The following is a 25,784-nucleotide window of genomic DNA, read 5'->3' on the forward strand; positions in this document are numbered from 1 at the left end:
ACATGTCAAAAATAAAATAAATAATTAAGAAATAAACACAGCACACAAAGTAAAACTATCAGTTTTATGAATTTAGTGATGGTATATACTCGTCTTTATTTTCTTTTTCTCCTTTTTTATTTTTATGTGTAGCAAATCTTAGTATACGTATTATTATTATTCTTTCCCTTCTCATTGTTGTTGTAATTATTATTAATATTATTTTATTATTATTATTATAAGTAGTAGTAGTAGAAGTAGTAGTAGTAGTAGTAGTAGTAGTAGTAGTAGTAGTAGTATTTGTGCCGGCTTTAGTAGCAGCGGTAGAGTCAACAGAATCGTCTAATATACTTATTTGAAGTTTTCACGCGAGTTAGGGTAAAATATAGCTTTCTAGTAATTGCAAGTGTGTCTGAGTGACAACTTATTGATATAATATTAGTAATAGTATTATTTATTATTATTATTATTATTATTATTATTATTATTATTATTATTATTATTATTATTATTATCAGTAGGAGTAATAGTAGTAGTAGTAGAAGCAGTATTACTACCTAAGAGTTTTATACACAGGCCATTATCAAGTATTCCCCTCTGAGGAGAATTGCTGTTCCTTGATATCTAAGAAGAGAACATTACATTAATCTTATTATTCTTAACATAATTATTGTTTTTTTCTTTTTCCTCAATTCTTCATTTTCATTTTTTTTCTCTTCTTCTTCCAATTATTATTATTATTATTATTATTATTATTATTATTATTATTATTATTATTATTATTATTATTATTTACTTTTAAACACGGTCCGCTGGTGCGTGAATTGTGTGCATTTGACTGAAAAAATAGCAACATCTGTTTTTACTGACGAACCAAAACAAAAAATAACATAACGCACAGACACACAAAAGTGAAACATTGATAACTTAATTAAAATCAAGACAACGAAGCTATAAAATTTGTACAGCAAGAAAAGCATAAAATAAAAAAGGTCAACGTTTTTGCGACGTCGGAATAACATTATATGATGGTCCGACTCAATCAGCCAATATGTATGCTCTTACTACTTACGTTTGGATTTCACGCTGATTGTGTATTTTCCGTAACCCTGGCGATTGAGGCATTTACTGATGATAAAAGACTTGTTGCCTTCTTAAAAGTGGATAATTCTTCAATAGCAGAATGTCTTCTACATACGGACGGGTAAGTATTTTTTTTTTATTGCTCCCCCCAAAAATGTTATAAGCTTATTTAATTTTGTTATTGCTAATATTGTTTTGTGTGTGTTTTTGTTTTTAAATTCTATTATTGATATATTTTTACTGTTATTGTTGTTGCTGTTCATGTTCTTATATTTTTTCTTCTCATTAGTATAATTTGTAATCATTTCTCCTTCCACGTATGTTGTAGACAGAAATAAGCAATAATCTTTTATCCAAGCTGGTATCGCCTTTCATTCTTTTTAGTGTTTACATAAAGTGACTTCATACCGTATCATAAAAATAATGGAACTACAAAAAATACTTTCCTATGGAACTCTCCCGCCCTGCAAAATATAATGCAGTCAAAGTGTACCACCGTTTCCAATCTGAGGCAAAATTTACTGTCTCTTAAGTTACTTTCGGTTGCAATAAAATCTCTAAAAAATATCTGCTTTAAGTCTTTCTGGTCTTCCTGTTCACTTTTTTTCAGTAGAGGTTTATTTACAGACTAGGTTAGCAATTCTCTCTAGAGCCAATACTAGTTTATATCCGAGCCAATCTAAATGTTGTTTGCAGAATATTGACTATATTACACTTAGGTTAGTTCAATACTGTGTCGTTCTATGTGATCCCTAGAATCTTGTTTTAGGCACTTAGAATAAAACCCGTCTCATTTCTTCTTTGGACGGAGTTGGAGACGCCAAGTTTCACTACTATATAGTAGCGTGGAAACCCCGTTGCTGGTTTAAAAATCTCTATTTAGATCTGAGGGGTTTTTGTTTTGTTTCTTGTGTGTGTTTTTATTATTTTGCAAAGGAAGGATGTTTTGGGTAATTTTTCTCGTTGTTTTTTATTTTGTTATTGTTATAGTTTTCCTTGCTGCTGTTTCGTTCGGCTTCTTGTTCAATATATTTAAAATCCACAGTTTGCAAAGCACATGATATTAAGTATTTAATATTTAACGGTGTGAAAGACCAAAAGTTGGAGATAAATTTTAATAAGCACTTCTGCTGATTAAATTTAAATTGAAAAAAACTTTTTTTTTTAATTTTGGATTAGTAAAATATTATTCTTCAGAAAATACATATAGCTTTTTCTTTCTTCTGTCGAGTTCTAGTTGAGGAGAAAACACCTGGTACGTACATAGATTATAGAAATTATGCTAAATAAGATATATATGTCCGATAACAGTGTGAAAGTGTGTTGAACGCGTGAGTCAATAATAATGGAAAATTCACTCCTAAATTACATTCAATATTAAGAATTTATGATTTAATAGTTGAAAATACTAAAAATGCAAAAGTGATTTTAATAAAGATTCCAGTTTATTAACATTATATTTTTTAAGAAAATTGAATAGTAAAATATTCTTCGGAAGGAAAAACGAACGGGTGTTTATTCTTTGGTATCCTTGTGGAGGAGGTAACACCTGGCGCGTACTCGGATGTGTGACATTCAGGCTGAAACAGATAAAAATCTCTGATAAAATTGTAAACCTTTGAATAACGCATGGGTCAATAATCAAAATAATAGCAACAATCCATTGTTTAAAAAAAACTCCTTAATATTAAGAATTGAGAATTTTACGGTGAAAGTATTGCCATGAATAATTCAAATTCTTTTAAAATCCAAAGTACATAATTTAATTTTGCACACATGTAAACTTCCTCACACAAAAAGCTCCTCTTATGAGAAGCAATACACATAAGTAAATAAATTACTAAACAAAAATACAAGCATTTTATTTCAAATAAATGTTTTCGTCATAACGGACATACTTGTTCCAAAATGAATAAGAATTGCATCATATCTTTTTAAACATATTAACGGCGATATGACATATAATTTAAAAAAAAAAGAAATGACACTGTTTCACAACGCCTTGCCCGCACTTTATTTTTAATTTTTCAACGACTTTTAACGTGTCTGAAATGGAATAGGGTCACACGTTTCATTTTATAAAAATATATTTTAAAATATTTTACATGTGTTTTGTTTGTTTAATTTAATTTATCAAACTGAACTCTGAGGATGAAGACGAAAAGTTGATGAACACATAACTTGGTTTAATCCTCTCTTTATTTCTCTATTTCCTCGGAAACTAATTCAAATATTCTCGTCTATATACACACACACACATATATATATATGCATACATATATACACACACATATATACACACATATATATATATGCATTCATATATATATATATATATATATATATATATATAAATTATTTACTATCATATATCCAATTATATTTGTATGCACATGATAAGCTCGTGGTATGTAGAGAATCTAAATGGAGAACCTGTATTGTTTAATTCATTTAAATGCAAATGTTTTAACATGGCCCCTCAGAAGTCCTTGAAAACAGCATATAATTTGTCAAAAATTAACAAAATATTTAATAATCATTTCAATTTAATTTTTAAAACAAACTAAATTAGATGAAATTAATTTGGTGAAAATTCAGCTGCCTCGTCTGTGTGCCTTTACATTTTTTGTTAAATATGTGCAAAAGTTTTCCGTTTAATTTTATTATGTATAAATGATGTTGGGTGTAACATTTTTTAAAAGTTGCATTAAATTAATAAATAATCTACCAAGTACCGAAATTATAACTTATCAGAATAGGGAAGTATTAAATATCTTCACATTGTATGTTCATAGAAACTTTTTTTAATATAATAACAGTGTGTAAGGCTGCACACATCATTCTCTTTGAAAGTTGGAAAGCTTAGAATTTGTTTAGCAATTTCTGTAGACACGGAATAATCAAGATTCCATAAATTCTTAATCTTATAGCATGAATTTTAAACATGTTTTAAATATATAAATCATATATTAAGCTTTGGTTAAATTTGATTTGTATAAACCATATTAATTTAAAAAAAAACAGTCTTTAAGATATCTTTGTTGTTAAATATTTACACTTTTTATTAGAGAATATATAGACCGTTTGTAAAAATGATATACATATGTGTGTGTGTCGGTGTTCTTTTTTTGTATGTGTGTGTATGTGTGTGTCTGTCTGTTTCTGTGCCCGTATGTGTGTATATTTATATATTGGTTTGCACCGTGTAATAGTTATATTAAACTGTTTGATTATCATTTTATCTATAATCTTAATAATTTATATATGGGCGATATTTTTTTTATGTCTTTGAAGAGGGAAATCATTACCCATTAATAAAGAACACGTAACGCTTTTGACCACAGGAGCACTTGAAAACTACTTAAATAAATGTACACAAATCCGTTTGTGGCCAATTGCCTACAAACGTGTACGAAAAAGCTTGACATTCCCCGGTAAGTAAATTCGAAAATTTCTTTAATGCACATTGACAAAATTGAGGAATTGTGAAAAGGCAAAAATCGAACACAAATAATATTTAAAAAATGAAACGATTGGTTAATATATATATATATATATATATATATATATATATATATATATATATATATATATATATATGAACAAATGATTAATAAAACATGTTAAAAGACATCTTGAAAAAGAGTTAAAAACATATTTAATTTTGATTCATCCAGCCTTGACAGACGTGTTTTAAATATTATCTCCAGGGCTCTTTCTTTTAATGATTTGGAATTCATTCCATTTGCGCTTTTTTCCAAGGAACTCTGCCTTTTGGATTGTTTTGGACAATTTGGAATTTACCCATTGGATTGGAAATTTTAAATTCGACCGTTTTGGATTTTACCATTCTTGGATTTTTACCCTTCACCGGACTATCCATTCATGTTAAATCTTTTTATCATTTTTCTTTTGCCTCCTGTTCCTCTTACCTCACCCTTTTTTTAACCAAGTAAGATCTGTGACTTATTTGAAGTTTCATTAAATACTTTTATTGCAAAATCCGATCCTGCATTTTGCTAATTCCTGCCCTCTTATAAGAAGGAGAGTATTTCTTCGAAACTCCGCGTATTAAAGACTATCCACTTATCTTGTGCTTCCTTTTTTAAAATTAAATATATTTTTAACTCTTTTTAAAGATGTCTTTTAACATGTTTTATAAATCATTTGTTCATATTATAAGCTCTATTTCCTTTTCGGTTTTATTGAGCTTTTACATCTGGCTGAGTTTAGTTTACTTGTAAATATTAACTCTTTAATATTTATAATATATTTTAAGTTTACCATTTTGATTACCTTGGTAAACTTATAGTAATTTTTATTTTATATATATATATATATATATATATATATATATATATATATATATATATATATATATATATATATTGCTTTTATCTTTATTCTTCTCTAATTAACCTGATAATGTTTTCGTTCTCGACAATTTGGGCTTGATAGTATTCACCTGTTAAAATATCTACGGAGAGAGGTTAGACGTGATATTGACAAGCGAGGTATTATCAACGTTGACAAATCTTAGTTCGTCATTTTCGTAGCAGAAAAAATTGATGCTCCTCTGTATTTTACGTCTTATATACTATATAAAAACTATACAGCAATTTAATCGCGCGTAATAACTGAATAAAAAATAACATAAGTAAAACTAATAAAAATAATAAAAATAGCTAATTTATAAATGAAAGTTCAATATCTAGAAGACAATTTCAATCTTTAATGTGCGCCTCGCATAACTATGGACATATATATTATAGAAGTTCGTTTTAGTATATTTGTCTAAGAAAAGGCTAATCCTCTTTAAAGTAAACTCGTTCGATTGATATTCATTCTTGTACTGTTCCATCAACATCTGGGCGACCCTATGCCCGTCTTCTTGTGTGAGCATGCCAATGAGCCTCATCAAATCCCCTTTTATTCTCCTAATTGCCTCACAGCAACAGCCTCTAAAGATGTCCTTGTTGGTAGGGAATAAGAAAATAGTCACATGAACAATTCCTGGACTTTAGAAAGGGGGAAGAACTGCTTTGATACGCATCTTGGTCAGATAGTCTGTGACAAAGATGGAAATAATGGCTGGTATATGGACTGGGTGGAAGTAACATTGCCCCGATTTGAAGATTTATTTACCTTTTCTGGCTGAATAGCCTTAAAACAACAACACTGTATTCCTTGTTAACTGTCTGTTCAGTGAGTACCCAATGCATATAGATTATGCCGCACTATTTGAAAAAAGATGATCACCCGTTTCTAAGTGGATTTGTTTTGTCTGGCCGTCTTGGATCTGGAAGAGCCAGCATGCCCTCACTGGGAACTCTATCTCTTTGTCTCTGCGTCATTGCAGTAGATCGAATTTTAATCGCAGGTCACCGGAGCATGAAGACGAGCAGAATATCAAATTCCTTTTCTGAGACAACTTCGGACAAACTTAGTGAAAATTATCTTCATCTTCAGTTTCTCTGGAATAATTGTGTGGACAATTTCCTCATTAAAGTCGAACAGTGCATGAACACCTTTATTTGACAAATCAAATTTGTTGTTCTGACTTACACTTCTCAATTATCTCATTCTCCCCCACGGTCACCCTGCATCTCTTGAATTTCTTATCACACGCAAAAACTAACGCTAGATGTATTGAACATGGTCCAGACGCAGTTCTATTTTATTTAATTGTTTTTTCTGGCATTTTCAAAAGTTCCAACATAATTATATCGCATATAGTTCTTTTGAACTTTGCTCGCGTAAAAATTGCATTTTTGAAATTCACCAGCACTGACAATCAGATTTCTAAGAGTGTAACCCAATTTCAGTTGTACTTGTTTATTTATAATGGAATTATAAATATTAGTCAATTATCACAAATATTGAATAGCAATAAGGTAATGGATTTTCAAGAGTGTAGGACAATATTTATTACATACATGTCTGGCTAATGATTTAAATAATCACACACACACACCCACTCACACACACATCCCCACACACACACATATATATATATATATATATATATATATATATAATTATATATATATATACTCTTAATGTGTTGGAAGTGTTCTCAGATAAGTTTTCTCGGAATATTTATGCAAATTATCCAAAATAATAATTCAAGAATTGAAAAATAAAATATGATTAAGAAAAAAGACAGATTTATATCAAAGTAAATATCTGAAAAAAGACTAAGATATCATGTGTCTCAGAGAAGTTTTATAGCTGTAAGAGCAAAAAGGGCCGGCGCAAAAATGTAACAGTTGTTTTTTTTTATAAGACGGAGGCTTGTTCGGAATTATTTTTTTGTGTAGAACACAAGTATAAAATGATAGTGTATATTTTTTTAGTTTTCTTTTAAGCGATAAAAATGATTTAGAAAATTAACAATAGGTGTTTTGGAATGAGAGGATATCGTTGGATATGAATGTTCCTCTATTGGGGATTATGGTACGAATGGTGATAACATTTTTCATATTAGACGTTAATTCAAACAATTACATTGCAATGATTTTATAAAGATCACCAGAAAGATTTCTTGAGTTAAATGTAGACTAAAATATATTATATTCAAAAGCTTGTGGCATTTTCTCTTAGTTCGCTGCAGTAGATTTCTTAATAAAGAAGGAAATCAAATAATGTTTTGGAGTAATGGACAATTTCCCGATATCAATGCAAATATATTGCCGACAATTCCGATACGGATTTTTTAAACCTGTAACCTATTTTATTTCTCTTTATAAATATCACTATTTTTTTTACTAATAATTGGTATATACTAGCAGTGCCCGCTAACTGACGTTGCCCGGGGGACCCCCCTTCAGAAAAGTGTTGTATTAACAGCAGTGCATATGAAGAGGAAATAGACCGTTTAAGAAAAAAACCCTCCACCGAGACAACTATCCAGAGAGAACGAAATCTGGATTAGACACAAAAATACATAATTCCCAAGCTCAGCACAGTTTGTCTACCATCTATGACAGGTTGTTTCTAAAAAGCCTCAACGAATATGTAATCTATATGGCATCTGGACCGTATTCAGGAGTTATTCAACTCTCAGAAAACAGCTTTGAGAGTCAAACTCCTTACAGAAAATAACCATGACTAAGATTTCATATATAGTATACGGATTCCCATGTAAATCTGAAATACTATGTAAAAGTTAGACGTGTTGTCCACTAAAAGTACTGTTAGAAGAACATCGAAAAGCCGTAGTAAATAGAGGGATTGAAAAATCAAGTATAACAGACTATGTTTTAGTAAGGGAACGGGAAATGATCTACCACTACGAGACGAAGTAAAAATCATAGACAGCGAAGAACGGTGGCGAGTAAGACAACTGTAAAAAGCAGCACATATTGTTGGGGATCACCAATTACGAAATAGACCTGGATTAGAACTGAATAAAATATGGGAACCCTTATTTTTACATAATAGCAAACATATAGAAGTAAGACGTATAAACATTAATATACATATACATATATACAGAAATATATAGTAATAATTAGTAATACATAGTGATATATATATATACAGGGTGCCCAAAATAAAACGGGTCCCAAATCTAATTAGGCCTCGATTCTTAGTGTTTTATCCAAATGAAATGAAACTTTGGTCATGACTAGTTTATTATATTCAAAACATTAAATCAGAACACTAGGGTATTTGGCCTTTTTTTCTCCATTCTACAGCATATGTTCTAGATGGCTTCCATTTAGCTTATTTTTTTGCCACTTTGCCCAATATATATATATATATATATATATATATATATAGCCTGCATTCTCTTATGCTATTCATTTTTCTATATATCAATACGATTTATTTACCATGCCTACCTTGCTCGATTATCCTTGTCTATAACCTGTTATTGTAAACAACTTTTTTATCACCGCTATTGGTAGTTTACTTAGGTTCATGCTTTATATATTAAGGTCTAATGATTATATAATTGGCCACAATGCTATGCTGCCATACACTTTCATGCGTATATTGCTTAGGCGTATCATTCACACTATTCCGATTTTTACTCGTGACTACAAATCCAGCTTTCTTCACCAAACACGTGTTTGCTTAAATAAATGAAAGTGACTTTTATATTCTTATATAAAAATGTTTTGTTATAAAGTTTCGTTTTCTTTTTCAATTTTCCAATTATAAATGTTTATGTAATTGCCCTTTTGTGGAAAGGAAATTTGGCGACTGAATCACAAAGCGATTCCTACGAACAATAAAAAAGCAAATGGTCCAAATTGCTACACTTTTTCTTTCTCGGATTCGTTTGTGTTCGCTTTCCTCGTCACTTCCAAAGATTTTCACACAAACATTTTAACTCAGATTATTTTCCGTCAATGAAAATCGTTTATAATTACAAGAATTACAAGTCTATATGAAAATGGTAAGCCACACAGAATTCTATATTTCACATGACCTCTAGCCCTCCTCTTTTAAATTTTAATATGTCATATTGTTTAAGCAATTCGATATTTCCTGTTTTACCTTTGAAAACTGTGAAAGACGAACATGTTTTAAGTCACTAAACGATGATCTGCGTGTAAACCAATATGTCTTAAGAATCCACCAGATTCATTAAAAAAATACTTCAGTTAGTTTTACGAGATCAAAGTCACCTTTTTTGAGCTTACACTCGATTCAATTAAAATGTATGTTAAGACCCGATGACACTTTTAAGAGTAGACGCAGTTCCCTTTACAGCAATTGTCTGTATTTCATTACATCGAGATCTGGCTGGAATTGTTTTAAGTATTTATAAATACTTTTTTATTATGCTGGTTGCTCGTACCAAAGCCAATTTGAGGTTAATTGTTTCCTGAAACAGCTTTGTTTTTAGATCATCGTTACCTTGTAAATTGTATTATATCAATATATATATATACACACATATATATATATATATACATATATATTATATTGTTATATTATAATCATATCATTATATATTATATGTATATATATATCTTTTGTTCTACATTTATTGACAACTCTTTATAGCATCGTTAAATTTATGAGTTTTTCTCATTTAATAGCTATAGTTATATAGATGTATAAATGTGTGTATGTATAAAAACAAATAAAACATAAAATAAAAAGAATAAAGCGGGAGACCAGTACCCGCATTAAGCTGGTATGCAGTTTGATTTGTTGCTGGCTATCTTGTTCATGCTTGTTGCTGGATCTCAACATTTTTAACCGAGAGAGAGAGAGACTTAGCTGTCGTACAAAGCTAACCCTCTGTAACATCATCTTTGTATAGATACTTCCTCAGGCATTTGTCTACAAAAATTGTCCGTGGCGATGGAAAAAGTGTCACGTGTGTAGCCTTGAAATGTTGGAAGCATGTAATAATTGATCTGCCATCATTCTATATATGCATATGTGTGTGTTTTTATGTATGTATACATGTTAATATATGTGTTAGTGTAAGGATGTGTATGTATACCTATTTGTACATGCATGTATATATGTATGTGGGTATATATTTTTATTTATTTTTGTGTATATATGTTTATGTGTGTCTGTATGTGTATACGTATACATATTTGTGTGTATGTATATGTATATATGCATATATATGTATACTAATAAGTGCATATATATGTATATGTAGATATATGTAGGTAACTTTATGTGTAAGTATGCATGTGTGCATACATGTGTACGTATATGTATGTGAATATGTATGTATATCTGTGTATGTATTTGTATATGATACTATATATGTATGCATATATACGTATATGTGTGTGCATGTGTGTATGTGCATGTTTGTATGTATGTGTTATATGTATTGTGTATGTATGGATGGATGTACGGATGTGTGCATTTGTGTATGTTTATGAGTATGTATGCGTATGTATGTGTATATATATATATTTATATATATATATATATATATATATATATATATATATATATATATATATATATATATATATATATATATATATATATATGTATGTATGTATGCCAAGGACCGTCTTCAATGCCATGTCTGCTTGAGCGTGTGAATTCGCTGTCAGGACTAATAAAAACAAAAGGTTATCTTCGGGCTCATGGACTTTCAGTGACTGAGGGAGTGGCACTCGTCTGACAATTCGTTGCAATCATCATATAGAATATATGTATGCATATATGTATATATATATATATAAATAAAGAAAGAGAGAGAATATATGTATGCATATATGTGTGTATATGTATATATGTATATATGTATTTAGATATATGTATATGTATGAATACACTTATGTGTGTATATGTGTATATATATGCATACGTATATATACGTATATATATATTTACATATGTATATGGCCGTATATATATATGTGTGTATTTATGTGTATATAGATATATTTTTATACAGATTTCTGTATACATATGTTCTATATTTTCGAGATGAAATTAGGCCTAGAGTCTAAAGGGCAGATTTAATTTAATATATTAACAAATGTACTAATACTTTTAAATGAAGACAGTGACCATTGTACATTATATATATATATATATATATATATATATATATATATATATATATATATATATATACACTTATTAGATTTAGATATCCTAGGGCTATATGCATATTGAGTAAAACGAGTTATATTTTTGAATTGAAAATCAGTTCCAAAAAGAAAAACAAACAAAATAAACTCGATTGTACGATCGTTTCTGAAACGATGTTTATTTTATTGAAATTGACAATGAGTATTTGCAATAATTTGACATCAGCAAAAATAAGTTTTAATCCCCCCTTAATCGCCAAATTCCTGCCCGAAAACAAATCAGATCAATTTTTCCAAATCTCAGTACCCTGTATATTAAATTTCGAATCTGTAGGCTTGAAATTGACAAAGGTATTGCGTAGGGAAATATACACATACACAAAGACACACACAAAGACTCTTTCACTTACAACAGTGACAGTTTCCCTCTCATTATATATCACCTTCTTTTTTAACACATGCTAATGTGCGGGAAGAAAGTCATATCAAATATTTGCAATTTATTTGGTAGTTTATTTTTATGTATTTTATTAAATTCATATAAACATCGGATAATAAATTTTATACTAAGGCTGGGAACGATCATAAAGCGCCCTATTATCGATAGCACTCAATGATTAGAAATGTCTCTTATAGTAAATAAAAGACAGAAACATGCCTTATTGTTAAATGTTGAAAGTAAGTATTATACATCCATGCTTTATATTTATTTTACAGGTACAAAATGGTGCGGAATCGGAAATACAGCTGATTCATATCCAGACCTTGGAAGTGAACGAGAAGTTGACATTTGTTGCCGAAAGCACGACCATTGTAAAATACACATTCCTCGTTTCAAAGTGAAATATGGTCTCCATAATCTATCGATGTTCACAGTGTGTGTACAACATACTTTTTTATCCTATTTTTTAAAACATAGCAATCTATGTAATGACTTAAATATGTTTTATTGGGCACAAAGACTTATCTAATGACTTAAATATGTTTTATTTGGCAGAGAGGTTTATATGTAACGGAAAAATACAAAATACAGCGTGACCCACTTAAAAGTAGCACAGAAAATTTAGTAGTGAGAAGGATGAAAATTGTTTTATTGTTTAAATTACGTGTAGCATTGTTTAAATTACATTTAGTGTTATACATATGTGAGAAGTTCTCCCCGTTGACACCCATATCTTTCTTGGAACGTTTAACAAATAATAGATACTGCCTGTAGATCTTCTCTGGTGATTATCCTTTAGCGTTAATAATGTTCTCCTTTAGTTGCTCTAGATCGTTAGAATTATTTGTATAAACATTTTTTAAGTGCTCAAAAGATAAAAATCACATGACAATTTCCGCTTATTGTTTGCTCCTCCGTAAACATGTCATGTACTTGGGTGAGTGATATGTGATACATGTGCCATGTATCGCCGTCTTGGTGGAAAAGAATTGCATTTTGTCTTAAGATGCAGTTCGTCATAAAGAGGAAGGTTAGAGCAATCGGGCTACTTTTAAGTAAGTTGTTAAATCTGAAAAAAAAATGATTTGAAAAAGATTAGGGAGTCGGGCTACTTTTAACTTGACCACCCTATATTCCAGTAATAATGCAAAAATAATTTTTCAAATTATTTTTAAAATGTGTTAACTAAAAGCGCACCATTAACAGTTTTTTACAATAATTAATTCTTCGAAACACTTGTAAATAATACTGAAGCAGTTAGAAAAATTAGAAGTATTATACAGATCAATATTTTTTTAATGAAATCCATTATTTTCCAATCATACATGCTATGCGTTTTAGAAAACATTTACTATGTTTTATCTGATAAATTGTTTTGCAAAAAGTATTTAATGGTCATGATTGTTCATACCTTCTGATGTATGTGTTTTAAATGTATTAATAATTAATCTTGGTAATGTGATAATTTTTTCATTACTCTATTACGCATATTAGTCGCAGAGTATTTGGCGTATGTATTGCTGTTCATATTTAAGGAGTTACTCTTGACCACGGTTTATCTTCTCTTTTTCTCTAAGAATGGGATAAAGAATTATCAGCTAATAATCTATAAGGATGTATTTTTGTATTATTCTTAATTTGGCAGGTTTGATAGAGTTTCCATTCATATTTAGTTTTTTTTTTAATTAAATGTATGTTTTATATTTATTTTGTTCATTACCTTTTCAGTAGCCATTGTAGTTGTGATCGGGAGTTCAAAAAGTGTCTGCAGCAACAAAAGGACAATAAAATAGCGAACATAATCTACAATATGTACTTTAACTTCTTACAATTAAAATGCATTGAAGAAAAAATTATACAAGTCTGTGTGAAAACAAGGTAAGTTATAAATTTTATCCCCGATTAGAGGCATAAGAGTGTGCCAGGCATGAACAATAGATAACATGATGAACTAATAGATAATTGAAAGCGATAGATATATTCTACTTAAACTATCACGTTCAATGGAAGCCTTTACTCATCTGCAAATTGTTAATCTTATATTAGTAACACAGTGCTTAACATAATTGCAGTTCATTCAGTTTGACTTAAAGTTTATAACAGTTTATACATTATACTTTTGTACAAATATGATTCAAAAGCGCGATGATTTAGGGTTTTCCAACGGTTTAACGGCCCACAAACAGGACCTTCCTTCACACACAGTGTATTTATTAATTGAAACCCACACACGCCTATATCTATATATCTATCTATCTATCTATCTACCTATATATATATATATATATATATCTAGCTATCTATCGATATCTTTCTCTCTCTCTCTCTGCCTCTGTCTGTCTGTCTGTCTGTCTGTCTGTCTGTCTCTCTCTCTCTCTCTCTCTCTATATATATATATATATATATATATATATATATAGTAAGTTATAAAATGTATATGGCGATTAAGCTACACTGAATATTCCGCATTAAAAAAAAAGAAACACTAACCTAGATTTAAAACAGATCAAGAAGCTAAATATCCAGGCTAAATAGAGCACACACAAAGAAACAGGTAAACCAGAGGTCAAATAGGCCTTTGTCCGATAAATTCATTCCCATTGGCTGATAGGAAGGGCGCAGTGGATACTAGTAAGCTGATTGGCTAACTATAATTTCAATAGAAGATGAGCATATAAGAACTACAAACAACCACAGAATTCGTGCATAAACCTGAGGAGTCCTAGAGTCGGTGAAATGCGGAATATTCAGTGTAGCTTAATCGCCCTATACCTTTTATAACTTATTAACTAGCTCTACCTACGTATTGAGCACTTTTGAAGTAAATACTTAAAGTTTACGCATAAATCTATACTTTCCTATATTAATGTTAAAAAAAGTTAAATGTTACTTGAAATTTATTTCAGAAGACAGTCTGTTTCGATATAAACGCATAATTCTGTTTGTCCATGAAAATTTAATGAAAATCCTCTAAAAATGAATGCAAAAATAACCAGACGGGCGACTGGCGAATCATCTAATTAAATGTTAGTTCGAACTTATAACAGAAACCAGTCCTTTTACCGATATGGACGTGGAAATTTGCCTCGTCTCTGGACGAGGGAATTAAATACTACAACAGCGACGGGAAAAATTTCCTTCCTCTTTTCCCATCCAACATTTCCAGCGGCTAAGCAGTATGGTGTAAGGTAGACCTATCTTCAAACGCCCTCTTTCAGAACATTACTCCTGACTTCTAGTAAGTAGAATACTTAGTTGGAAATTTTAAAAAAAATATATATATATTTTTATTTTCTTTCTTTATTTATTTTCTTTATTTATTTTATTTTATTTTATTTATTTATTTTTTATTTATGTTTTTTTGTTTTTTTTTGTTTTCTTGTTCATGTCCCATATGTATGTGTGATATTTCTTTTCTTGTATACATGGGAGATTTACACTATCCCTGCGTCAGAACAACAGGTAAAATATTTCTGGGGCCGGTGCTGTCACAAACACCAAAAAATGAAAAATGTCAATTACAAATTATCCAAACTATGGGATCCAGAAGAAAGATCTGACTGTTATGATCCGCAGGTGCTCCTTCGGTAGCCAGCATGAGAAACCCATCGTCATCCTGCGAATATTGGCCAACTTTCTAGTTTCAGAAACTCAAATAACATGGACGCTGAACAGGTAAGTATAACCTCTATTTTCAGAGAACAAAATGATACCGAACAAACACAGCACAGTCATGATAACCATCAAAATGAAAAAAAAAACGAAGAAAGAAATGGACAACAAAAAAGAATAGACTCGTAATGGGATGCTATTATAGGAGTCATCCTAAATATAGATATGGAGGTTATCGGAAACGAATTAAAGAACTATGGGACCTATCCAGTGACTATCTTACAACAGAACAAAGAATTGCGGACCAAGAAAAACTGATACTCAAGAAAGGTTGGCCCTCTAAACTAGAACTAGCAGAAATTCAGCGAAAAATAAATGATGAAACTGAGCAAGAAGCATCCCCCAAAGAAACCGCACGTAGAGAACCCCGTAAGTTGAAGCCTCACAAGTAAAAACACCGAAGGCCGAAAACAAACCAAGAACTGAGCCTACGAACGTGGAAACCGAGAACGATGAAACATAACTAACAGAGAATGATGCAAATAAAATAAATAAAATAATACAGCTGATGAATGAGTAAAAAGCAAAGCTCCCATCGTTAAGGAACCAAGAGCAGACGAAATTAAAAACAGAAACAGAGAAGGCTAACAAACTCCTCCCACACATCCCAACAAATACAATCACAGATTTAAACAACCTCATTTACGCTGGCGCAAAAGGCAAGTATGAATCTTAAATCAGAAAAACAACCGGGGACAAGCGGACTGAGAAAACATGGATGGGAAATAAGACTAGAAACTCAAATACACAAACATAAAAAAAGAAACCAAAATAATCAATAGGAAGAAAGCAATGTGGAGAAAACGGAATATTGGAAACGTAACTGGCAGGGATAGTCTAAACAAGAAACATGAAGAACTGGACCAAAAAATAAAAGCAAAAGAATCGAGATTGAGACGGTATAGATATAAATCTGAACAATGCAAACAAAACAGAACATTTGAAACTAATGAAAGCCAATTCTTCTAAAATATGAACGGAGGAAAAAACAAAACAGAACAATCAAAACCGACAAAAAAACAAAACTCCACTGGTGTAATATATGGGAAGAACCAGGAGATCACAATAGAAATGCTGAATGGCTGAAAGATATCAAGAAAGTTACAACAAATAGAAGAAAGAACAGCGAATGAAATCAGCAAGGAAACCCTAAAGAAAATCATAGGAAAAATGGCAAACTAGAGAGCACCAGGGCACGACGGAATACATGCATACTGGTTCAAAAAATTCACAACCTTACAGGAAAGGCTAGCCCAAAACCTGAGAAGATGTATACAGGAAGCAAGCGTACCAGACTGGATGACAAAAAGTAGAACTACACTGTTACAAAAGGACACGGAGAAAGGAACCGTCCCTAGCAACTATAGACCAACCACGTGCTTACCAACTATGTGGAAGATACTGACAGCACAACTGATGGAACAAATCTACCACTCCCTGAATAACCCTGAACTCATCCCCGAGGAGAAGAAAGGATGTCAAAAAAGAAAAAGAGGAACACATGACCTGCTATATATAGATCAAAAGATTCTAAAGGAGGTAAAAAGGAGAAGAAAGAATTTAGCCATGGGATGGATCCATTGCAAAACGGCGTACGACAGGATCCCCCAATCATGGATAATAGCATGCCTTAAAATGTATAAAATACTAAGCGGGATCACCAATGTAATAGAAAATGTAATGAAAACATGGAGACTGGAATTGACAGCTGATGAACAACACATAACAGAAATTAACACACAAAAAGGCATCTTCCAAGGATACTCACTATCACCACTACTGTTCATCATAGCCATGATGCCCTTGAATAGTGTTCTGAGAAAGTTCCAAGCAGGGTACAAGTTCTCCAATACAGAGGAGAAAATGGATCACCTGATGTACATGGACGATCTGAAACTTTTTGCAAGGACAGAAAAGGAGGTAAAGACACTAATTAACACTACCAGGATCTTCAGTCAACATATCCAAATAGAATTTGGAATGGAAAAGTGCGCACAGCTAGTTATAAGAAAGGGAAAACTAGAAACGATAGAAGCCATGGAACTACCAAACCAAACAGAAATAAGGGCTAAGGGCACAAGACGACTATAGATACTTGGGAATTCTGGAAGCTGACACTATCAGAGCAAGAGAAATGAAAGAGTAAGTTGGAAAGTAATACCTCAGGAGAACAAGAAAACTCCTGGAAACGAAATTATATAGCAGTAACCTAATAACAGGTATAAATACATGGGCAATATCACTAGTAAGATACTCTGGACCGTTTATAGGGTGGACAAAAGTAGAACTCAGACAACTCGACCAGAAAACCAGGAAACTCATGACTATACATAATGCACCACGCCCAAAGGACGATATTGACAGGCTCTACATAAAAAAGACAGACGGCGGGAGAGGACTTATCTGCATAGAAGACTGTGTGAAGGACACAAAAAAGAACTAGAAAAATACATAATGCTAAACACTGAAAGGATTATTATGGCAGCGGAAGACACAGAAAAAAACAACAAAGCAGAAAACAGAGAGCCAAATGACTAAACGAGAAAAGAGAAGTGGGAAGAGAAACAACTCCACTGAAGATTCATTAGAATGACAAAAGATGAGAATAACGATAACACCTAGACATGGATGCGAAAAGGATATATATACCGAGAAACTGAATCTCTAATAACTTCAACACAAGATAACTCGATAAGAATCAACCATATCAAAGCAAGAGTCCATAAAACACAAGAAAACAGCAAATACAGACTCCGTGGACAAAGAGACGAAACGATAAACCATATAGTAAGTGAATGCAGAAACTGACCAAAAAGGAATACAAAAACAGACATGACCAAGTGGGGAGGGAGGTTCACTGGGAATTATTCAAACGACTGCATTTTGAGCGTACAAACAAATGGTACAAGCATAAACCCGCAACATCACTCGATAACGAGAACCACAAAATCCTAGGGCATGGACATACAGGCGGACAAACCCATCCAAGCAAGAAGACCAGATGTAATAATTAACGAGAAAGGAAAATCCTGTCAAATCGTAGACTTTGCTATCTCAGCTTACCACAGGATGAGTATGAAAGAAAAGGAGAAACGAAGCAGATACACAGAACTAGTCAGAGAGTTTAAAGGGATTTGGATGATGAAGAAAATCAAAATAGAACCGATAATAGTAGGAGCACTAGGAACAATTCCGAAAAAACTTGGAAAAAAATGTCAGAAATTGGAATCAGAGAAATAATTGCAAAAGTACAACGACTAACGAGAATGAAAACGATTGAAATATTTAGGAAAACACTTGAATGCGGAGAATAATACAAGAAGACAATCTAACGAAAAAGGTTTACAGGGAATGAAGAACACCGAAGCTGCATATCAAAAAGTTCTACACCCCCAGCATGTATTCCCCCATAGTATCACCACCGCTCCTCCCAATAAAAAAGTGACACCAAAGAGCTGAGAAGTGTCAAGAAGCACTGAAAGAGCGAGGAGAGAGCGCCAGCTAGACCTCAGTTGGACAACCTCAAAGCGAATAAGGACTTTGGGGAGGCTTAGTGCCACTCAAATTCCAGTATAAACCAATGACCACTACCGGCGAGAAATCGATGGTAAGCGGCTGTTACGATGATGCAAATTCATTTGCAAATGCCATCGAAGGAGGTGGAAAGAGCTGGACGTCTGGGGAGACTTGTTGTCACTCAGCCTCCAGAGAACACCACAGGTTTCCAGTCAGATCGTTTGTTGACTTGTTTGAAAGCGCCATGTGAGTCAACAATAATATTTATATATTAACCACATACCATTAGTAACTTCTTAATAAAAAAAAGTTATATATGATGCATTCACAGATATATGTGCATACACCTCCAATTAAAACCCATATATACGTATACATATCCATATATAACCACTTGCAATGCCCATACATATATAAAACATCAATTCCAATATGCATACATGGATATATAAATATCATATATATAAACAGACTTGAATGCATACATACACATTCGTGTATACATATACATACACATGTAGATACATATACAGTCATGTACATCTATTCACACGCATATATAATCATACACATACACACATGTATCCATATAAATTTATATCTGTACAGGCAGACACGTACAATTGTATATATATATATATATATGTATATATATGTATATATATATATATATATACAAGCGCATATAAACAAATACGCATGCATACATAACATAGAAAAATACATATACAAATATATATGCATATATATATATATGCATAAATAAATATACAAAAGGATGTAAGGCAGCACAAAAATGTACACATCAACATATATATGCATTATACGGGTAGAAATATACATACATATATATATATATATACATACATATATATATATATATATATAATAGGAACACATATATACATTATAAACGCATATATATAAATATATATGCGTACATGTATGTATATACATGAATAATAATAAAATAATACCAATAAGTATATTAACAGGCCTAATAGTAAGCCCTACTTTTAAAATTGTGCGTGCTTATTCATACCAGCATATACATACATTCACATACATGCCCACACGCATATATATATATATATATATATATATATATATATATATATATATATATATGATTGTTGAGCTGGATTAAATCCGACGATATGAAATAAAATGGAGGTGGAAGGACCTGGATACTCAACGTTTCGCCCGATCTATGCGGGCTTCTTCAAAAGGGATGGTCATTGATGAGAGAGTCGGAGGATTGGGGCTATATATAATGATGGGGGAGAGCAGCGTGTTTTCCTTATGTAAATTAGATGTCATATATACATGTATATACATTTTATGAGAGAAGAACTAATTAGAGTAAACTAGTGTAGTGGATTACGTCTAAAAGATAAAATATCGTAGAGATTAAAAATTGTGTTTGGAAATATAGCGGTGATAGATTAAATAAATAAAATGACACGAGATTACGAAAGAATTTTTTTTTTTTTTTAAATTAGAAATAATTGAATTGGGATAAAATAGCGCAGTAACTTAAAAGATGGTATCTAAAAATAAGAATAGGAGGTGATAAAATGGAGTCTAAAAATAGATAATGATAAATATATAAGAACCTAAATAAGACAGGCATTCAAATAACAAAACTAAACTCTTTAACAATTAGGGATCTAACACGTAAAATTATAACTAACACCAACATTAACACCAAAGCCGGAATATATTCCATACCCTGCCTTGATTGTGGAAAAATATACGTAGGAGAAACTCAACGTAATTTAAATAAAAGAATATATGAACACAAAAGAGATGTAAAAAACAACAATACACTCAACGCCATATTTTGTCACATCATGGAAAACGACCACCATTTTGATTTTAACAAAGCAACTTTCCTTAAACACATACATAACAGATCCACACGACGTTTAATTGAGTCAGCTATAATCTCCCATTCCAGCAATATAATTAAGCAAAGAAAAGGTTTTTTCCACGTTGCTCCCTTTCTGTCGAAAATAATTATCAAAGAAAACAACTTAGACACCGGTTAAACGCGAAAAAAAAAAAAAAAAAAAAAAAAAATTCGTAATTTCACTTAATTTTATTTTTATTTTACTTATTTACTGTATTTTATCATTATCTATTTTTAGACTCCATTTTATCACCTCCTATTCTTATTTTTAGATACCATCTTTTAAGTTACTGCGCTATTTTATCCCAATTCAATTATTTCTAATTTAAAAAAAAAAAAAAAAAAAAAAAAAAATCTTTCGTAATCTCGTGTCATTTTATTTATTTAATCTATCACCGCTATATTTCCAAACACAATTTTTAATCTCTACGATATTTTATCTTTTAGACGTAATCCACTACACTAGTTTACTCTAATTAGTTCTTCTCTCATAAAATGTATATACATGTATATATGACATCTAATTTACATAAGGAAAACACGCTGCTCTCCCCCATCATTATATATAGCCCCAATCCTCCGACTCTCTCGTCAATGACCATCCCTCTTGAAGAAGCCCGCATAGATCGGGCGAAACGTTGAGTATCCAGGTCCTTCCACCTCCATTTTATTTCATATATATATATATATATATATATATATATATATATATATATATATATATATATATATATACTATTCATTGGTTATTCATTGAACATTTGAATAGTCAAGTCGCTGCCTGATTATATCTGTTGTTTGATTGAAACAAATGTGAGCATGTTTATATAACAATAAACAAGTATTATCAGCTCTTTTTATTGAGCACTATCTAACAACCTCGTTGAATTCATTAGTCCATTACTTTTGAATAAAAAAACCGAGTATATATGTATATATAAACATATATATATATATATATACATATATATATATGTATATATATATATACACACACATGTATATATATGCATGCACATACACTAATACACACATGTACATACATAAATTCACATGATAGAACAAATCCAGCAAGTAACTAGCCTAGTATTTATTACAGACATACACACACATATAACACCCCCCACATATATATATATATATATATATATATATATATACATACGTACATATATACGCACAAAAACATATACAGTCACACACACATATATATATATAAATATATATATATATACATATATATGCATATATATGCATATATAAAATTGCACGCACATACATAGACGCATATGCATATATTCATATTATGAGACAAACAAAAAAACAATAAAAATACATGTACAATCAATATTTATTAAATGAGCACTTGCTCTCAATGACAACGGCACATCAATCCATATTCTTGCACATACATAATAAAGTCAGTGAACAAGTAAATATATGAAGCAAATGATGTTTAAATAGATATAAATAAATATAGATAAATGGATATATTATAATATAATAGTGCAGATAGAATGGTTGGATATAACGAAAATGAGGATGACGATGATGACGATGATGATGATGATGATGACGATGATGACGATGATGATGCTGCTGTGCTGATGATGATGATTTCTATATGGTAATAATTTAACAATCACAGAATTTGATACATGTGTTTTTTATAAAACGAAAAGATGTAATATATATATTGACATCAATATAGAACAAAACAATTTATATATAAGTATACAGCAGTGTCGAAAACTAAGAGAAACATTTTTAAATCTATAATTTTTTAGAAGTAACAACTGTGAAAAGATGACATTTTAACAACTGGTAGTCGTTATCATCCATAATAAGATATTAAAATGTGAATCATTTGCAAAGGATAGAAACAGAATTATAACAGTTATTTATTTGTTTCCAAATAGGAACATCCAAAAGCAAGTGACGAAATTGAGAAAATCAATTTAAACACCCAAAAAACAATAAAAATACATGTACAATCAACATTTATTAAATGAACCCTTGCTCTCAATGACAGCAGCACATCTTGGACTACAAGAACGGATCAGTTCTTGACAATCCTTTATACTAATTTTAAAGAATTCTTCTTAAAACTTCACCAACAAATCCTCCGTGTTCGTGGGAGTTCTTTCCATAACTTTCCCTACTAAAGTCTTCCAAAGATTCTCTATTGGATTTAACTCAGGACTTTGCTATGGCCAATCCATAAACTCGAAATCTTGCTCGCAAAGGTAACTCATTACCACCTTTGCCTTGTGACACGGGGCATTATCCTGCATAAATATAGACCTATCAAAATGTTAATTCAGTATGATTGGCGCAAATGATCTTAAATAATGTTTTTTTATGGATCTGCACGTTTGCACGAGTTTATAACCATATAAGAGGCATTGTACCTTGACTAGAAAACAGTCCATATACCATGACGATTCTGCCTCCAAACTTGGCAGTTTTCTAAGTACACTTTGCAATTAATATTTCACCAATACGTCTCTTACATTGTCTTTCCACCATTTCCAAATAAATTAAACTTGCTTTCATCACTGAAAAACACTTTTGCCGAATTTTCATATGTACAAATTGCATATCTGTTTGAAAACTCTATTCTCTTCTTTTTATTCTTCGGACTAACAAGTGGTTTCTTCGCAGGGGTCGATTAAACAGGCCTATATCTTGCACTTATTTAGAAACAGTAGGTTTTATACATTAAAACATGAGGTACTATTTATAACTCTTTTTAATTTCTGCGCAAGAGTTAAAACAATCCGAAGGACATACGCTGCATTATTCGAGCTTCACTTGCCGAATTTTTTTGGTGTCTGCCTGTTTTAAAAGCATTAACTATTTTGCTAATATCATTGTAGAATTTAACAACCCTACCTACAACACTCTTGGAACGTTTCACTTTCTCTGAAACCTCTCTAATGGCGTGCTTTTTTGTGTAGCTTCACAACAGCTTGTCCCACAGAGTAATAAATTGTTTGCGTGTCGCCATGGTCGGCTGATGCATCGTTTACACATGCCTAAGTAAAACTTTTTCTTTAGAGGAAATCAAAAACTTTGAATATAGCATAGTTACTCTTTGACGTTCCTATTAAAAAATTAAATACATAATTGTTATAATCCTTTGTCTATACTTTGCAAATGATTAAAATTTTAGTATCTTATTACGGATGATAATGACTACCAGTTGTCAAAATTTCAGCTTTGCACATTATTATTTCTAACAAAAATTAGGATTTCAATTTTTCTCCCTAAGTTTTGGACGCTACTATGTATGTAAGTTTAGGTTATCGTTTTAATTAATTATTGTTTTAAAGAAATTGTAGAATTTAAGCAGACCCAGGCTTGTGTTAGGACCTGTTTTATGTGTGTTTAATCAAATGATCCATTGTATTTCTTTTCTTTTCCTTTTTTTTCTTGTGTGACAATTTTAGTATATTAGAAGGTATCTAATATTGCCTATTATGTGTTCATGTAAATTGAAATGGATTCCTGTCTGATTGTCCTTTATGATTGTTTAAGCGGATTTGAAAACGTGTAAGTGTTTCTCTAATATATTCTCTATTATTGCAAATGGAGCAATATATATTATTTATGACATTAGAACTGTCACATGATAGATACGGCGTGTGCAGGTGTTGGTGATTGTGTTGATTAATTATTTATTTTGGAGGGTGCAAATAGTCTATTTTTCTATCTTTGTTTTTTCCTCTCGCGCAACCTTCATAATTTGCATGTCCACATTTTTCAGCTACTCTGTTGCTAATCAGTTCTCAAGACAGTCATCTTTGTCTGCTGCTTATATATTCCCACCCATGTATATACACTATGTAACAGAAGTAAAAAATTCTACCTCGATGGACCATTTCTTTAAATAAAATTCGGGATTGAAAATGTTGGAAAACTCAATACAACATAAACAAAAATAACCGAAATTAATTAATTTTTTTCCTTTGCTTTTCAGGTTTTCCACATGTCAAAAATACGAATTACAATCAAAAATGGAGTTTTCCTCGCCATAACTGATCAAAAGCTATCGTATCTTACTTAAGAAGATCAAAATGAAGATGGAAAGGGAATAATTAAAGACGAAATGTTATACTTAATAACTGTGATACTTCAAGCCGAAAACATTTCAAATTTGTTTTTAAGTGCCATTCCATTATTAGGATTGCGTTGTAACTCCAAACAAACGGGCCCATAACGAAAAATTAGTCTTACGAAAAAAATCAGAATTTTATATGCAAACCAGCGTTTATATGAATACACGAAGAAAAATAGTATCAGTTATACTTAAGCAATATTTAAATTTGAAAATGTAAAATATTTTCCATGTGATAAAGTTATTTTATCTCGAAATATTTCATACAACACAAAAAGAGAATGTTGTAGAACTAAAGAGAACGCACAGAAAGATCGTCTGACCAAAACTATTTATAAAAATTGAACTATTATATATATATATATATATATATATATATATATATATATATCTTTATGCATATATATATATATAAATAATAATATATATAAATAAAATATATAAATGAAATATATATATTTTATATATAATATATACATAATATATATATATATATATAAGTCCCGTGTAGCTTTATTGCCATAT

At 30.9% G+C, this 25,784-nt stretch overlaps 1 protein-coding gene across 1 annotated transcript; it reads left to right on the top strand.

The window, feature by feature from the left end:
• The first annotated feature begins 252 nt into the window (after window positions 1-252).
• Window positions 253-25,437, top strand: LOC145249436 (phospholipase A2-like). Its single transcript, XM_080110996.1, has 5 exons — window positions 253-1,183; window positions 4,357-4,496; window positions 12,315-12,474; window positions 13,768-13,917; window positions 25,122-25,437. Exons 1-5 carry the CDS (start codon window positions 1,005-1,007, stop codon window positions 25,177-25,179), a joined length of 687 nt encoding a protein of 228 aa, XP_079967122.1. The 5' UTR covers window positions 253-1,004; the 3' UTR covers window positions 25,180-25,437.
• The last annotated feature ends 347 nt before the right edge of the window (window positions 25,438-25,784 follow it).

Source organism: Euprymna scolopes, chromosome 28 (genome assembly GCF_053919585.1).
Source record: "Euprymna scolopes isolate OS-2025 chromosome 28, ASM5391958v1, whole genome shotgun sequence".
NCBI classification, from domain to species: domain Eukaryota; kingdom Metazoa; phylum Mollusca; class Cephalopoda; order Sepiida; family Sepiolidae; genus Euprymna; species Euprymna scolopes.